The sequence below is a fragment of the Pseudophryne corroboree genome, chromosome 10, assembly GCF_028390025.1.
Source record: "Pseudophryne corroboree isolate aPseCor3 chromosome 10, aPseCor3.hap2, whole genome shotgun sequence".
Classification (NCBI taxonomy): Eukaryota; Metazoa; Chordata; class Amphibia; order Anura; family Myobatrachidae; genus Pseudophryne; species Pseudophryne corroboree.
Window position 1 is genome coordinate 325263083 of NC_086453.1, and position 18461 is coordinate 325281543.

The 18461-nt window shown below is 46.4% G+C and overlaps 2 protein-coding genes across 4 annotated transcripts in view; one reads left to right on the forward strand and one right to left on the reverse strand.

The window, feature by feature from the left end:
- Nucleotides 1-15203, reverse strand: part of LOC134966647 (scyllo-inositol 2-dehydrogenase (NADP(+)) IolW-like) — a 455266-nt gene extending 440063 nt beyond the window's left edge. Inside the window, exon 1 of one of the 2 annotated variants that reach the window (XM_063943552.1) lies at nucleotides 14927-15203. The gene's annotated coding sequence lies outside the window, so the exon portion shown is untranslated. Of the gene's footprint in view, nucleotides 1-14042; nucleotides 14372-14926 lie in introns of those variants that run through there. The other variant, XM_063943551.1, reaches the window with a different exon arrangement.
- Nucleotides 14376-17973, forward strand: LOC134966649 (prothymosin alpha-like). 2 transcript variants are annotated; one of them, XM_063943555.1, is made up of 5 exons: nucleotides 14376-14559; nucleotides 16081-16164; nucleotides 16744-16807; nucleotides 16900-17003; nucleotides 17201-17973. In XM_063943555.1, the coding sequence occupies exons 1-5, from the start codon at nucleotides 14506-14508 to the stop codon at nucleotides 17267-17269; spliced, it is 375 nt and encodes a 124-aa protein (XP_063799625.1). In that variant the 5' UTR covers nucleotides 14376-14505; the 3' UTR covers nucleotides 17270-17973. The 2 variants fall into 2 exon arrangements, with proteins under 2 accessions (XP_063799625.1, XP_063799624.1); XM_063943554.1 differs by having other exon boundaries at nucleotides 14377-14559; nucleotides 16897-17003.
- The last annotated feature ends 488 nt before the right edge of the window (nucleotides 17974-18461 follow it).

Genomic DNA, 18461 nt, shown 5'->3' on the forward strand with positions numbered 1-18461 from the left:
AGAGGGGGAGCACTGGCATGCCCGGATAATTTCCGAGGTTACCATTCTGCACAGTGCAGCTGACCCCGGAAATTTTCTGGGCATGGCACTGAAGAGGTTAAATGCCACTGGCTTTGGGCCCCAGTGCAAGGCACTGCCGGTAGTTCCGCCACTGATGTGCATTATGAACTCGTACGTGTAATGTATGCTACGTTTTTCACCCTTCTTATGCTATGTATTCCCCCTTCATGCTGCTGCTTGGCGATGCACTATACTGAAAAAAATTCCTAGTGTGCGTGAGTACACCTGGCCAATAAAGCCGATTCTGATTTTATATATATATATATATATATATAAATAGGATTTTGATAACCTACCGGTAAATCCTTTTCTCATAGTCCGTAGAGGATGCTGGGGATGACATCAGGACCATGGTATAGACGGGATCCGCAGGAGACATGGGCACTCTAAAGACTTTTCATTGGGTGTGTACTGGTTCCTCCCTCTATGCCCCTCCTCCAGACCTCAGTTGTAGGAACTGTGCCCAGGGTGACTGACATTTCGAGGAAAGGAATTACTTAACTAGTGGTGAGACATCTACCAACTCACACCCTCAACCATGACGAACACATGGCATTCAACATAACACACGCCAACAGGCATGAACCAATTGCAGCAACATGCTGAACTAAAATAACAAAACTTGTGTAACTGTAATAACTAAACTGCAGGTAAAGTACGTACTGGAACGGGCGGGACGGGAGAGTGCGGATGACCCTGCAGCACCGATTGACCAAACTTGAGGTCCTCATCGGCCAAGGTGTCAAACTTGTAGAACTTAGCAAATGTGTTTGACCCTGACCAAGTAGCTGCTCAACAAAGTTGTAATGCCGAGACCCCCCGGGCAGCCGCCCAGGATGAGCCCACCTTCCTAGTGGAGTGGGCCTTTACCGACGTCGGTAATGGCAATCCAGCCGTAGTATGAGCTTGCTGAATCGTATTTCTAATCAAATGTGCAATAGTCTGCTTGGAACAAGACAGCCAATCTTCTTGTGAGCATACAGGACAAACAGAGCCTCTGTTTTCCGAATACGAGCCGTTCTAGCGACATAGATTTTCAAAGCTCTAACCACACCCAGAGATTTTGAATCAGTGAATGTGTCAGTAACTACTGGCACTACAATAGGTTGGTTTATGTGGAAAGATGAAACCACCTTCGGAAGAAAATGTTGACGAGTCCTCAACTCTGCCCTATCTTCATGGAAGATCAGGTAAGGGCTCTTGTGAGACAAGGCCCCCAACTCAGACACCCGCCTTGCGGATGCCAAAGCCAAAAGCATCACCACTTTCCAAGTTAGAAACTTCAACTCTATCTTTTGTAGAGGCTCAAACCAATCCGATTGAAGGAACTGCAATACCACGTTAAGGTCCCATGGTGCCACTGGAGGCACGAATGGAGGCTGGATGTGCAGAACCCCTTTCACAAAGGTCTGAACCTCTGGAAGAGAGGCCAATTGTTTCTGGAGGAACACTGACAAGGCTGAAATCTGGACCTTGATTACTGCCAATCGGATGCCCGCCTCCATACCATCTTGCAAAAAATGGAGAAAACGTCCTAAATTAAACTCTTCCGTAGGAGCTTTCTTGGATTCACACCAAGATACATATTTTCTCCAAATACGGTGGTAATGTTTCGACGTTACTCCCTTTCTGGCCTGAATAAGGGTGGGGATGACCTCCTCGGGAATACCCTACCTGGCTAGGATACGGCGCTCAACAGCCATGCCATCAAACGTAGCCGCGGTAAGTCTTGGTACCCACACGGCCCCTGCTCCAGCAGGTCCTCTCGAGGAGGAAGAGGCCGAGGATCTCCTATGAGTAACTGCTGAAGATCTGGGTACCAAGCCCTCCTTGGCCAGCCCGGGGCAATGAAGAGTGCTCGAACCCTTGTTTTTCTTATGATCCTGAGTACTTTTGGGATCAGCGGAAGTGGAGGGAAGACATACACTGAAGAAAACACCCATTGGGTCACCAGTGCATCCACTGCTACTGCTTGAGGGTCTCTCGACCTGGAACAGTATCTCTGAAGCTTCTTGTTGAGACGAGACGCCATCATGTCTATTTGAGGAACTCCCCAAAGACTTGTCACCTCTGCGAAGACTTCTTGGTGGAGGCCCCACTCTTCTGGATGGAGATCGTGTCTGCTGAGGAAGTCTGCTTCCCAGTTGTCTACTCCCGGAATGAATATTGCCGACAGAGCTTGTAGATGTTTTTCTGCCCAGCGGAGGATTTTTGTCACCTCTGCCATTGCCGCTCTGCTTTTTGTTCCGCCCTGCCTGTTTATGTACATGACTGCTGTTACATTGTCCGCCTGGATCTGCACGGGACGGTCTTGAAGAAGATGTACCGCTTGTTGAAGGCCGTTGTAAATGGCTCTTAGCTCCAGAACGTTTATGTGAAGGCAGGCTTCCTGTTGTGACCAACGTCCCTGGAAGTTTTCTCCCTGAGAGACTGCTCCCCAGCCTCGGAGACTTGCATCCGTGGTTACCAGGACCCAGTCCTGAATCCCGAACCTGCGTCCCTCTAGTACAGAGATTTTCAGCCTTTTGCAACTTGCGGCACACTGAACAAGTTTTAAATATTGCCAAGGCACATTTAAATATAATGGTGATGCATGGTGCAGTTGCGTGCCCTAGAATGTCATGTCTCAACTTCTCCATAGGTAACGCCTGAGCCACATCTGAGAAAGCCAGAAGAGCCCAACGCTGCCCGGGCCCAAAATTAGAACTGGCTCTGCAACCACTAAACCCACCAGTATTGATCGTTTCAGGGCCTCAGTATCGGCAAAACACTGACGGGCCTGGCTGTGCTTCTATGGCGGCACACCTGGAGACTGCTCAGGGCACACTAGTGTGCCACGGCACAGTGGTTGAAAAACACTGCTCTAGTAGGTGAGAGCTGTGTAACCACCACAGGAGCGAAATCCTGGTTTTTGATGACAGGATTATCTTTCTGTGCATGTGTAGGTGTGACCCCAACCACTTGTCCAACAGATCCCACTGGAATACTCTGGCATGGAACCTGCCAAACTGTATGGCCTCGTAGGCCGCAACCATCTTCCCCAACAACCGAATGCACTGATGGATCGACACACTTGATGGTTTCAATATCTGTTTTACCATTTTCTGGATTTCCAGAGCCTTTTCCACCGGAAGAAATACTCTCTGAACTTCTGTCCAGAATCATCCAGAGGAAAGACAACCTTGTCGTCGGTTCCAACTGTGACTTTGGGTAATTTATGATCCACCCGTGTTGTTGGAGTATTGACAGAGAGAGTGATATGTTTTGTAACAACTGCTCCCTGGATCTCGCCTTTATCAGGAGATCGTCCAGATAAGGAATTATATTGACTCCTTTCTGACGAAGGAGGACCATCATCTCTGCCATCACCTTGGTAAATACCCTCGGCGCCGTGGAGAGACCGAAAGGCAACGTCTGGAATTGGTAATGGCAATCCTGGACCGCAAATCTCAGATAAGCCTGGTGAGGAGGATAAATGGGAACATGCAGGTAAGCATCCTTTATGTCCACCGACACCAAATAGTCCCCCTCCTCCAGACTGGCAATCACTGCCCGAAGTGATTCCATCTTGAACTTGAACCTTTTTAGGTAACAATTCAGATCTTTTAGATTTAGGATCGGTCTGACTGAGCTGTCCGGCTTCGGAACAACAAAGAGGCTGGAATAAAAACCCCTCCCTTGCTGAGACGACTGTACCAGGACTATGACCTGGTCTTGACATAATTTTTGGATTGCCGCTGTTACTGCTTCTCTTTCTGGCAGAGAAACTGGCAAGGTTGATTTGAAAAATCGGCATGGAGGCACGTCTTGAAACTCCAGTTTGTATCCCTGGGATACTATTTGCAACACCCAGGGATCCAGGCCAGACAGAACCCAACCCTGGCTCAAGAGTCTGAGATGTTCCCCCACCCGAACGGCCTCCCGCAAGGGAGCTCCAGCGCCATGCTGGGGATTTGGCAGACGTAGGGGTAGACTTCTGCTCTTGGAAACCTGGAGCCGCTGTGGGCTTCTTTCCCCTTCCTGCAAAGAAGGGGGAACCTCTCATCTTTTTGTATTTATTGGGCCTAAAGGACTGCATTTGCGGGTGATAGGTATTTTTTGCCGGTGCAGTCGCAGAGGGCAAAAATGTCGACTTACCTGTGGTAGCCGCCGAGACTAACGCATCCAGGCCATCGCCAAATAAGGCCTCACCTTTATATGGGAGAGCCTCCATGTGTCTTTTGGAATCTGCATCCACGTTCCACTGGCGAATCCACAACGCCCGCCTAGCCGATACTGCCATGGTAGCGGCCTGTGAACTCGAGTCCAATATCCTTCATTGCTTCCAGCATGTAGGCGGCAGCGTCCTTGATATTCCCTAATTTAAGGAGTATCTCATCTTTATCAATCGTGTCAATTTCTGATGACACGCTTTCTGACCATTTTTAAATAGCGCGACTCCCCCATGCGCAGGCAATAGTGGGCCTAATCAGTGTACCATTGGTAACATAAATGGATTTCAATGTCGTTTCCATTTTGCGGTCTGCCGGCTCTTTCAGAGAAGCCGTGCCAGGAGCAGGGAGAATTACTTTCTTTGTCAACCTGGAAAGGGCACTGTCTAACACAGGGGGTGACTCCCACTTTTTCCTGTCCTCAGTCGGGAAAGGGTAAGCTATGTGAATCCTTTTGGGAATATGAAATCTTTTATCAGGATTCACCCACATCCCTTCAAACAGAGCATTTAGTTCGTGTGAAGGGGAGAACGTGACTTTGGACTTCTTTTCCTTACATAAATACGCCTTCTCCTGAGGTACAGGAGTGGTTTCTGTAACCTCCAACACGTCCCTTATAGCCACAATAATATATTGTATATTTTTTGCCAATTTATGATCTATCTCTCTGGATTCACTATAGTCGACACAAGAGTCAGAATCTGTGTCGGTATCAGTGTTTACAACATTTGCATATGGTCTCTTATGTGACCCAGAGGGGCCGCCCGCATAAGGAATAACAGCATCCTGAAAAATCACATCTTCCACAGATTTTCTCCAGCATGCAGCCATAGATTCAGACTTATCTAATCTACGGTTAATCAGATGCATACTGTCACGTATCTCTTTCACCCATGCAGGCTCTTGGTGTGCCGGTAGCGCCACCACATTACAACTTTGTGTCCCTAAAATGGCTTCCTCCGGGGAGGAACTCCCTGCCTCAGACATACTTCACACGTGTACAGCACACCAACAGACACACTGGGACTTATTTTGGGGACAGATCCACAGTAAAATCTGTCAGAGGGACACAGGATAGGCGCAGCCAGTTCACAATCCCAGCCCCAGTATTTCCTGTGAAAACAGTATGTCCACAGCCTAACAGCGCTTTTTAAATAGTAATATACACTATCAAATGCACCACAATCGCTTTGTGCCCCCCCTTAATGGCACCCTGTACTTGTCAGAAGTGGAGGAGAGGACCAGCGTGTTCTCTGCAGCCTGAGGAGAGAAAATGGCACTGAGTAGTGTGCTGGCTGCCTGAGGAAGAAGCTCCGCCCCCGCAATGGCGCATCCTTACACTCATTTATACACTGTATTATTTATACTGGCGGGGGTAGGGCTGTGCCAGCAGCAACTTATGCCCCCTTTAAGCTAGTTACTAGTTATCAAGTAAGCCGTCGCTTACTTGATAGAAGATCATTCTTCTTATACTCACCTGTCTTCTGACTTCTGGCTCTGTGAGGGGGGTGACGGCGTGTCATTAAAAACAACATCCGGAGGGGTTATAGAATTAGCCCCGAAGTCAGCTCTCCGGCTGCACTTATCTGAGATTTTTTTGCATGTCTGAACAGGGTGCTGCGACACATGAATCTATGAACTTTTCACAGATTCTATTAGTTAACGCCCATTACCACGTTAATGCGTGTTAAAAAGGGATCTAGGTGAAAAAGGATCTGGAATTGAATAGTCTCAGGCGATAAGGTCCGAGGCTACCACCCTTTTTTCACCCCGTTAACAGGGCTAACTGAATTGATACTTATTGACAAAGATAACCAAGTACATGTTATTCTGAATACAGTAATATCATATTGGTGATATCCATATCCTCAATCATTGTTTTATAATCTTTACATTTTTTATGTTGTCTACGTTAGTATATTTTTATTACATGCTTAATAAAAGGTTTTTTTTTTCACTCCAGAGTGCCCCAAAGAGTCAACTTTCCTTCTCCTAATATAGGATCTTTAGTGTGCATTCTAGTCTCACCGTAAAACAAAGAAAAAAATAAGTTGGTCTGCAGTTCAGCTCAGAGACTTATAGGGGGTAATTCAGACCTGATCGCTAGGCTGCGTTTTCGTACAGCGGACGATCAGGTCCAAACTGCGCATGCGTATGCACTGCAATACGCAGGTGTGTCGCACGGGTACAAAGTGGATCGCCGCTCAGCGATGGGTTTGTGCAACGTATCCATTCGCACAGGCGATTGCAAGATAGTAGGCATTTGTGGGTGTCAACTGACCGTTTTCAGGGAGTGTCTGGAAAAACGCAGGCGTTCCCAAGCGTTTGCAGGGCAGGTGTCTGACGTCAATTCCGGTCCCGGACAGGCTGAAGTGATTGCAGCGGCTGAGTAAGTCCTGGGTTACTCAGAGACTGCACAAAATCAGTATGTACAGCTCTGCTACACATGCGATTGCACACTTGCACAGCTAAAATACACTCCCCTGTGGGCGGCGACTACGCGAACGCAGGACTGCAAAAAAAACCTAGCGGGCGATCATTTCTGAATGACCCCCATAGACTCCACTGAGTTAAGTACATGGTATTCTGCTTTAAATGAGCATCTAAAGCTCCTATACTTTTATGATATGGTATTCATGTGTCTCACCAGTACACTGTTAAATTTAATAGTCCTACTGAGTACTTTAAAAGTGAAGGTGTACATTTTGGACCTGTTGGTGCAATGTATCATATGTGAATTCACTCTGCGAATACCCAGAACAGCAGGTACACACATGTGCAGCCATACAGCTTTGTGTGTATCTCTCATATACACACCTGCTTTCACCTGGATAGACAGGACAAGGCTTCTAATGTAGGCAGAGTACAGTAGAGTATGTGCAATCATGGACAGATGCAGGCTGGGAGTGTTATTTGCAAGGACTGGTACAAATAACGGATGATAGTGGTCACCAGCACTAGCACTCGTGATTGGCTGGTTTGTGAAAACTCCACTGAAGTCAACTGAAATTTCTTCATTGCTAAGGTATATAGTATGCAAGTGTGTGTTTAACAAAAATCTTTTATTTTGTGCATACCCAAGAAAGTTGTTAAAGTTGCATAATAGACTTTTTCCATACTTAACTGATGCGTAATAACGAATGCATTACAAGCAGATAAACTAAGTGGTTTTAAACATGGGTGTAAGTAGGAAAATAGGATTCTAATTACCTACCGGTAAATCCTTTTCTCGTAGTCCGTAGAGGATACTGGGGTTCCATTTAGTACCATGGGGTATAGACCGGTCCACTAGGAGCCATGGGCACTTTAAGAATTTGATAGCGTGAGCTGGCTCCTCCCTCTATGCCCCTCCTACCAGCCTCAGTCTAGAAAACTGTGCCTGAGACGGACATACTTTGAGAGAAGGATAGATAAAGATAATGGTGAGATTCCGAACCACCACACACAAACAAGAGGAAAGCCAAGCTAACCAGACTTTAAACAGGAACAGCAACAGATGAACCAAACAACAATACTTAACCAAGTAACATTGCCGGAAGAACGAAGCACCGGGTGGGCATCCAGTATCCTCTATGGAATACGAGAAAAGGATTAACCGGTAGGTAATTAAAATCCTATTTTCTCTTACATCCTAGAGCAGGCCTGGCCAACCTGTGGCTCTCCAGATGTTGTAAAACTACACATCCCAGCATGCCCTGCCACAGTTTTAGCATTCCCTAATAGCAAACCTGTGGCAAAGCATGATGGGATTTGTAGTTTTACAACAGCTGGAGAGCCACAGGTTGGCCAGGCCTGCCCTAGAGGATACTGGGGTTCCACTTAGTACCATGGGGATGTACCAAAGCTCCCAAACCGGGTGGGAGAGTGCAGAGGTTACTGCAGAACTGATTGACCAAACTGAAGGTCCTCAGAGGCCAAAGTATCGAACTTGTAGAACTTAGCAAATGAGTGCGAACTTGACCAAGTAGCTGCTCGGCAGAGCAGAGACACCCCAGGCAGCCGCCCAGGAAGAACCCACCGACCTAGTAGAGTGGGCCTGTACATATTTTGGAACTGGCAAACCTGCCGTGGAAAAAGCATGCTAGATAGTGAGCCTGATCCAATGTGCAATTATCTGCTTTGAAGCAGGAAACCCAATTTTATTGGGATCATATAGGACAAACAGCGAGTCGGATTTTCTGTGATGAGCTGTCCTCTTTACGTATACCTTTAAAGCCCTCACAACATCCAAAGACTTTGAAGTTGTGGAAGTGTCGGTGATAACTGGAACCACAATAGGTTGGTTGATGTGAAATGCAGACACCACCTTCGGAAGAAATTGCTGACGAGTTCTGAGTTCAGCTCTGTCCTCAAGGAAAATTAAATAGATGCTCTTGTGAGACAAAGCACCCAGCTCCGACACACATCCTGGCTGAAGCCAAGGCCAACAGTGTGACGGTCTTGAAGATAAGATATTTTACATCCACTTCCTATAATGGTTCAAACCACTCCATTTGGAGGAACTGCATCACCAAATTGAGATCCTAACACCTTTCAAAAACGTCTGGACCTCAGGGAGAGAAGCCAATTGTTGTTTAAAGAAGATGGACATGGCCAAAATCTGGACTTTTATGGAGCCCAGACGTAGGCCCACATCCACACCTGCCTGCAGAATAAGCCGGAAACGTCCCAGGTGAAATTCCACCGCAGAATAAGTTCTGCTCTCACACCAAGAGATGTATTTCTTCCAAACACGGTGGTAATGTTTACACGTTACCCCCTTCCTGGCTTGGATCATAGTTGGGATAACTTTAATAGGGATCACTCTTCTGGCTAGATTCACCCATTCAACTTCCATGCCGTCAAACGAAGCTGCGGTAAGTCCTGATAGACGAACGGGCCCTGTTGCAGAAGATCATCGCGAAAAGGTAGAGGCCACGGATCCTCGAGGAACATCTCTAGAAGACCTGCGTACCAGGTATTTCTTGGCCAGACCGGAGCAATGAGTATTGCTTGAACCTTTTCACATTTATTCTTTTGAGAATTCTTGGGATCAGAGGAAGTAGAGGAAACAAGTATACCATCTAATCGACCCATGGAGTCGTCAGAGCGTCTACCACCACTGCCTGTGGGTCTCTCAACCTGGAACAATTCCGCTTGAGCTTCTAGTTGAGAAGAGAGGCCATCATGTCGATTTGTGGATATCCCCACCGACATGTCAAGCACCTGAACACTTCCGGGTGAAGGCCCCACTCCCCCTGCAGAAGGGGTTGTATATGGCCCTGAGTTCCAGAATGTTGACTGGAAGGACGACTCCTGATTTGACCATCTTCCTTGAAACTGCACCCCCTGGGTGACTGCTCCCCAACCTCGGAGGCTTGCGTCTGTGGTTAACAGGACCCAGTCCTGAATTCCGAACCTCCGACGAGGTGGAGACCAAATGGCAGGGCCTGGAACTGGTAGTCCTGTAGTGCAAACGGTAGATAGGCCTGGTGAGGTGGCCAGATCGGAATGTGAAGGTACGCATCCTTGATATCCAGAGACACTAGGAATTCCCCTTCCTCCAGACCTGAGATCACTGCTCTCAGAGACTCCATCTTGAACTTAAGCACTCTTAAGAATGGGTTCAAGGACTTGAGGTTCAGAATTGGTCATACCGAACCATCCGGTTTCGGTACTACAAACAAGTTGGAATAGTACCCCTTGTTATGTAGATGAGGTGGAACTGGAACAATGACTTGAGTCTGTACCAGTTTTTGGATGGCCTGCTGTAAAGTTGTACTTGCCTCTTGTGAAGCTGGTAAGTCTGATTTGAAGAATCTGTGAGGTTGGAGCTCTTGGAACTCCAGTCTGTAGCCCTGGGAAATAAGATCTATTACCCAGGGATCCCGGCACGAACTTGACCAGATGTGACTGAAGAATTGTAGTCGGGCAACCACCTGACAGACCTCCAGGCCTCGCGGTCTACTTTCATGCTGAAGGCTTTGAGGAAGCAGAGCCTGAGCTCTGTTCCTGAACACCTACAGTTGCTGGTTTGCGTGGTTTACCTCTTGCGCCTCTGGAGGCCGTAGAAGCACCTCTGGATTTTCCCTTAAACTTGGCTGTGCGAAAGGACTGTAAATTTGAAGCTGAATGAGCTTTCCTGGCTGGGGGCGCTGCGGGAGGAAGATACGTAGACTTACCCGCAGTAGCTCTGGAGATCCATTTGTCTAGTTCGTCTCCAAACAAGGCCTCTCCTGTGAATGGTAGGCCTTCCACACCTTTCCTGGAGTCCGCACCAGTAGTCCACTGGCGTAGCCACACGCCCCTGCGTGCTGACACAGCCATAGCGGTTGTGCGTGCATTAAGCAAACCAATCTTTTTTATGGCTTCCACCATAAAATTCGCAGAGTTCTGTACATGCTGCAGGAGTAAAACAACCCCCCTAGACAAGGAATCTAACCCCTCAATTAGGTTATCTGACCATTTAGAAATGGCTTTTGTAATCCACGCACATGCAATAGTGGATTTCTGGGCCACCCCAGCAGCTGTGTACAATGATTTGAGTGTAGTCTCAATTTTACGATCAGCCGTATCTTTTAGGAAGGCTGCACCAGGGACAGGCAATACAATTTTCTTGACAGCCTAGAGACTGTTGCGTCCACTATCGGTGGATTTTCCCATTTTTTCCTATCCTCCAGAGGAAAAGGAAAAGATGAGAGCAACCTTTTAGGGATTTGAAATTTCTTAACAGGATTAACCCACGGTTCTTCAAACAGGGTATTCAATTCCTTTGACGCAGGAAAAGTGACTGAGGACTTCTTTTTTTACATTAAAATTAGATTCCTCACACCACTCTGACACCTTATCAGGAATTTGCAGAACATCTCTGATAGCCTCTATAAGAGCCTCTATTCCCTGTGACAGAGTAGCACCCCCCCCCCCCCCACCTTCTAAATTAACCTCACCCACCTCCATGTCTGACCCGTCAGCGTCAGTCAGACTGCAGGATATGGGCCAGAGATCGTTTTTGCGGACAAACGAGGGGGGATTGAGACGCTGGTTCTGGGACTGAGTCTCTATTCATAAACTCATCCACAGTCTGTTTTAAGTATTGCGTCTCTTTCTCATTGCGGGATAGTTTTGTAGAAATATTTGAGATCATTCCGTTAATGGAATTAACCCATTTTGGTTCAGCTCCTCTATTCTTGGAAAGTGCACTGCCCTGAGTACCCAGTCGTGAGCCCCCTGGTGAAGAGGAACACTCCGCTGTACAAGAAACACACTCTTTGCCTGACAATGTAAATGTGACAGCACACACACACACAGGAAAAGACTAAGCATAATTAACCCACAAAGAGTCCTTCAGGGAGACACATTTATTTGGAGCCAGCCCCCACCGCGCCCTTATCGCTAATGCCAAGCTTAGCCGAGCCGCAGACTAAGTACCCTGATAGGGGACTTAGTACACTAATAATCCCCCCCTGCTATGACACCCTGGTACCACTGAAGCAATCTGGAGTCACACTGCAGGAGCTGCGCGTCCCTGTCAGCCAGTGGCTGTGTCCACTACAGAGGGAAAATGGCGCTGGTGAGCTGCTGGATCCTCTCATAGTGAAGCCCCACCCCTTCAATGGCACGCAGTCTTCCAGCTTTTTTTATACTAGCTGAGGTAATCTGTTGCTTAAAATGGAGAGAAAAGTTTTACGGTTCTTTTAGCCAGTGTGGGTACTGTGTACTAAGACTCATTCCACCCCGGTTAGAAGCTGTGCGTCTCTGTACCATCATGCCGCCATAATGGCCGGTGACCCGCTGTCGGGACACCGGCTTAGTACTCACCACTCTTCATTCTTCTGACTCTGTTAAGAGTGGCGGCGTGCTGTGGGAATGTACGCTCGCCGCGGTGGGGCTTGCAAATATTTCCCTCAGGAGCTCAGTGTCCTGTCAGTCGGGAACGGGACCATTAACCTTTCAAGAGGCTGGGCCGTTCCCCCCACTCTTAAGTCCCACGAAGCAGGCACATTTTATAAACAGAGTCTGGTAGGAGGGGCATAGAGGGAGGAGCCAGCCCACACTATCAAATTTTAAAGTGCCCATGGCTCCTAGTGGACCAGTCTATACCCCATGGTACTAAATGGAACCCCAGTATCCTCTAGGACGTAAGAGAAATAAACATCTGTGACTTTTCACTACATGTACTAATCAGTGATAAAAGTAGAGAAGTGAGCCAGTGGAAAAGTTGCCCAGGGGAACCAATCAGCTGCTCTGTATACTTTATAGTATGCAAATTATAAATGTTATGTCAGTGCTGATTGGTTGCCATGGGCAACTTCTCCTCTGGCTCACTTCTCCATTTTTATCATTGCTTAGTACATGTCCCCCTAAATGAGGCAAATATGCTACTGTATCATACCAGCAAGGATCTTAAGATAATTGCTACTTTGTTCACTATAAAGCTGTAATTGTGACTGCAGAAAATTAATATCAGATCATCAATATGGGCTGGATGAATATGGACAGAATGTCTTAAGACTTGTGCATGATCTGCCAAGTGTTCACTATGAACACCTGTGGGTGTTGTTAGCGTGTTTTTCATTAGGTTCACCAAACCCTATTCAAAGTTCCATTTAAGATTTATTTCCAACCAACGAATGCAGCTCTGGTTAAGCTGATCATACCACAGGTGATTTACAACAAAGGGTAAGAGACATACTGTACAGTGTTAAAAAGGCTGTTGTGTGCATTTAGAGCAGAAATGTAGATGGGCTCTCTCTAAAAGCTTTGATTGCATTATATAACATATAAACAATAGGGACCCTGTTTATCAAAATGCCATGTGCCAAATGACTGTGTAGAAGTATATAGAGAATACAAATATTGGAAATGTGGATGGGCTCCTTCCCTCTATATTGGTAGGTACCTGCAACACATTAATTTGCACAATTTTAGCTCGCAATTGTAATATATTGAGCACAAAATATGTGCACTTTATATGTAATAGTTTTTATATTATATAAAAAAAGATTGTAAAAAAACAACGTAACTTTAGCTGAGAGATCTAGAAAGCTGCTAATTAATGTAATAGGCACGAGGGATGAAACAGGGATAAAAATGATGCAATTATTATTATTATTTTTTATCATAAACTGCCATCAGGCTATTTCCGTGAACAGGTAAGACAGGTACTTTGCACTAAGAGTACCTGGATGGATGTTATTATTAGTCCTAGCGTTAGTGAGTGGTACTGCATTAGCAACCAGTACACAGGAAGGAGCCGAGCTTGAAAAGAACTTCAAACATCGGGATAAAATACAAGTGAGCTACAGGTTGCACTATTGCCAGACTACTGGGGTTATGAATGGAAAAGGCAACAAGTGTAGATAAACAACAGCAACAACAGCCTATGTTACAGCTATAGCAAAGTGAACACCATATGGAGGAAGTACAGTACAGTACATCACTGCATTGAGCTAGAAGGCTGTCATTTCACAGGAGTCACTATGCACCAAGGTTTGTTTGAAAGTGTCCTTTTGTGCAGCTTCATTATATATTACATGACAATAATACACAATTAAACCTAAGCAAACTGCAAGTCTAGATGGCTCTAATAACGTGACATCCCAGTTATTAATCATTGCTTGCTGTAGAAGCCCAGAAGTCAGTACCGGATACATTAAACTCATTTACTCCCCAGAACGTATCCCATCCCCCTGCCGCACACATTTCTGCACCCCACCTACTAGTGTGCAACAACACTGCTACACAAGCCAATGGTAACCAGAGAGCGGGGACATTACAGACTATGGTACCAACCAGTAACAATCATCCGTATAACAAAGGGGGCCAGGTCTGTGCCACTCAGCGAGCCTCCCTGCCAGCCAATAGCGTCCGGGGAGCATCTGCTCAACTGAAGAGCTGTCATTAGCATACTGGGCGGGTAACTTCACCCGCCCGCAGCCAATCACGGCAAGGGAGCCCTGGCAACCGTACGGGGCCGGCTTAATGTCCCATAACAGACAGTTGAAAGCGCAAACCAAAACCGTGATCCAGCGCGTGTCCGACCAGTAGCAGAGCGCAAATGCGCCAAATCCCGCCCCGCCGTAGTTCGTATTTAATTCTCGGCTTTTGGTACAGTTGTTTCATTCCTGTCTCGGCAGCCCTGCGCTCTCTTGTCTTCCATCTCCTCTTCCCTCCTCCTCCCCGCGCACAGGTCACAGGCATCCTCTTCTTCCCCTCCGGTTTTCTTCGCTCCAAATCGCCCAAAACTTCCAAGACCATGGCAGACGCCGCCGCTGACACCACCACCGCTGTCGAGGTGCCTGTTGCCAAGGTATGGTCCCTCCGGAGCGTTCTCCTGTCAGCGGCTCCCATTGTTCCTGCCGACGGTTTTCTTTGTTGTCTCCTTAGCCAGCACGCGGCGGTTTGAAGGGAAACCGCTCCGATCTCTCCGCGCGGACTTCCACCTGTTACCGACGCGATATCCCTTGGGGGGAGGTTGAGGCCGGTCCGCAGCCGGTCGCTTCTTATTTATGTGGCGTTTTAACCGATAGGTGTCGTCCGCCCCGGGGTGACAGTGGCCGGCCGGGTCAGCACCCCATGAGGGGCCAGGACAGTGACCCGCGCATCGCCGGGACTATTTGTTTTACCTCTGATTTTATGTTTACCGACTTCTACTTTAATTTCCCCAAAGTACTTACCTGTCCTGCCCCCTAGCCCTGCGCTCTCTGTACCTCACGCCCCACTCTCGCCTCCTGTCCAGTCGGCTGTCGGTATACTCTGCCTTCTCGGACCCTAGTGCCCTGTGACAGCGTCGAGCTCCGGTGTGATGCTCGGGGACCGGTCAGCGCCGCGGCGGTATAGAAAAAAACAACTCCCTATAGAAAGTTGCCTCCGCTCTCGGGACCGTCTATTTCTGGCGTGTTTGTGCGCGTGGAGATCGATTTTGTCCGGTTATTATTTTTCCCCCCTCTTCTGATGAGGCACATCTGCCTCCCCTATGAGAGCTCCGCCACCTGCGCCGGCTCTCATCCAGCCCCCTCTGGGTTTTTTTTTTCTTCATCATTATTCTATTTCTGACAGAGAATACGCAGACGCTTCGGGGAATCGGCGGGAAGGGGGCGCGCGCGAGCAGCTTCCTCACAAAAGTGGAGAGAAAAAGCGCGGGAGAGGAGGAGGCGGGGCCTGCGCGCTAGTGCGCGGCGCGCGTGCACCCCCACACTCCGCCTCCCGCCTTGGGCGCGAGGCACGGTCTTTTGTCCCCTCCGCGATCGCGCGCCCGGAGGCGCGCATGCGGCAGATGTTCGATGTTTTCCGACCCCCCTTTTCCTCCCTCCATAGAGTCTACTAAATAATGTTTACATACCTTGTGTCCTGAGTTTATTATTGTGACATTAAACAGTGTTTTATTGTGTTTAAAGAAATTCTTAATTGTAAGTCCTGTTATGCTAGTATAATAGTCATAGACCACAGTGTTGGTGTATATGTGTGTGTGTGTGTGTGTGTGTGTGTGTTAATATAAAATATAAATAAATAATATATATTTATATATATATATATATATATATATATATATATATATATATAATATATCATCTAATTGTTACGTGGCAATATGTAGTAAGCTAGCAAAGGGTGATCCACCATCCGGGAGAGAGCATCCTTCTCTTCTCTCTGGGTGGTGGAGGGGTAGCCAGCCAGCAATGAGCCATGGTGCTGAGATTGGGTCGGTCTGTCAGGGAGGGCTGACGAGTCGGCATACTCTACATGGTGACCCTTTTCCCGTTAAGGGTACTTATTTGCAAAATAAAGGCCAGCACACTAATAAGTGTTCCATGTCTTGCTTATTGTACAGGACCTTAAAGAAAAGAAAGAAGTTGTAGAGGAACCAGAGAAGAAGACAAAGAATGCAAGTGGAGATGCTCCCTCCAATGGAACTGTAAGTGGGGTTTTCTTGTCTCGGAGCAAGTACTGTCCTTATCCTATGTAGCTCATAACAGTGTCGGTAACGGGTTGGGATTTGTTGGTAAACAGTGGCTGGAGGGCTGCAGGATTGCCAGGACAAGGATGCTGTAGTAGTAAATTCTTTGCAAATATTTAGGAATACAGGTAAAAAGTTCTGCCCAATATCCAATGCACTGGTCACCAGTATTAAGTTATTTATATTACCCCAGCATATTCTGTTGCGCTTTTCAATTGGGAATAAAACGTTTTTATAAGATGAACCAGGGTAATAGACAGGGAGGTGGGAGGACTCTGCTCTCAAGCTTACAATCAATAGAAAAGTAGAAATTTGATACATGACGGTAAGGGCCTCATTAATCTAGCCAGACTGTAGGAGTAAAAAAGTGGTTGGTTGTCAATATATGCAGTTCAACAGCATTGTTGGTCTTGTGTCATAAGGTTGTTTGAGTGTACAAGCAGAAAACACGTAACATTTGTGTGTAGAGAGTAATTGGGTAGAAAAGCTTATGGAGGTGTGATATCTATTTTGTTCATTTTAAATTCCTTTGTGCAGGAGGCGAATGGTGCAGATCACAGTGAAGAGAACACAGAGGATCCGGAGGAGGAGGAAGATGAAGGTAAGACTTGTGTATTTCTGTAAGATGAAAGCTTTTACCTTATTATTTTCACCCCATGAATATTGGTTGAACTGTTTCTGTTCCTTCAGCAGAGAGTGAGGGTGACGGCAAAGAGGAAGAAGAGGAGGGTGAAGGAGATGAAACCGAATCAGATGGTCATCCTGTAAAACGCCCAGCTGATGACGAGGTGACCAAAGTGAGTTCTTGATGTTCTGTAAACATTATACAAGTCTGGTCAGGTTGTGATAATCATGATCTGTAGCTTACAGGGCACCTGTTGACCGCAAACATTGGAGATAGCCAATGTACGGGCTGCCCTCACGGTTAAGGCAATGGGTGCATTGGAAACACTTTGAAAGTCCTTTAAAACTAAAATCCTTGTTTACTTTACAGGAGGAAACTGACACTAAAAAACAGAAGACAGAAAATGGAGATTCCACAGAAGCAAAAGATTCTGCCTAATTCCCTCCCATACCCCTTTCCAGACATTTTATAGCTTAAGTGACATGGTTGAATTTAAATTGTAGAGAACGTGCTTTATATCTGTACATTTTACAGAACGAATTTTTATATACTGTAAACCCACATGCACTAGAGACCTGTAACATCACACAGCCAAGATAGCTAAGGTTTTTGTAAAATGTTATTTATTGGTGCTTGTTTGTACTGGTTGACTGCTACAATAAAAGATCTTAACTTTTTGTTTTAAATGGTGGTATAGCTTTGCTTTTCGTACATCTTCGAAGCACATGTCTTTCATATTAGTACGGCCATGTGTATTCCTGAGTGAAGCTGCCTTCCTGTAATATAATGGTGTTAGGATAGAAAGTTTAATATGCAATAAAGGCCAAAGATATGGGTCTTCTATAGCCAGAGGGAAATCTGGGGCATTCTGTATAGATCTTTGGAATCCATTTTGTTGCTGTTCAGTATATAGTTGTGGTGCAAGCAAAGTTTGGAAATTGCAAGGTTCGATATGTAAATTTCTCTGTATCCTAATGTGCTATCAAAGTGTGTATGGCAGAGATTTTTGAGGCATAGACGCTAGTCTGTATACCATTTCTGACTAGGTTATAAAACTGTATACCTCATTAGTTAATGCTTGACCACTACTTTGTATATTCAGGTTAAGTACTATAAATAAATCTTTCTTTTATACAAAAAAAGACTTTGTGCGTTATTTTACACAAATTGTTCAATTTACATTTCTAGACAGGACATGTAACGTTTATTGTCTAGAAAAAGGTTTAGATATTTAGAGGGGAATACAAAATACTGTTCATGATGTGTCCATACATAATCATTCACAGTAATAATTTCTGTTACTGTGAATGTTTCTGCATTTAGTGAGGTATTTATCAAAGCAAGAAGAGATAAAATTGTGAGCTAGTGCCAGCCAATCAGCTTCTGCCTTACATGTTACAGGTTTTGGTTGAAAAACGACAGGAGCTGATTGACTGGTACTTTATCTCACTATTTCTCTAACGTCCTAGTGGATGCTGGGGACTCCGTAAGGACCATGGGGATAGACTGGCTCCGCAGGAGACATGGGCACTTTAAGAAAGAATTTAGGTTCTGGTGTGCACTGGCTCCTCCCTCTATGCCCCTCCTCCAGACCTCAGTTTTGATACTGTGCCCAGACGAGCTGGGTGCT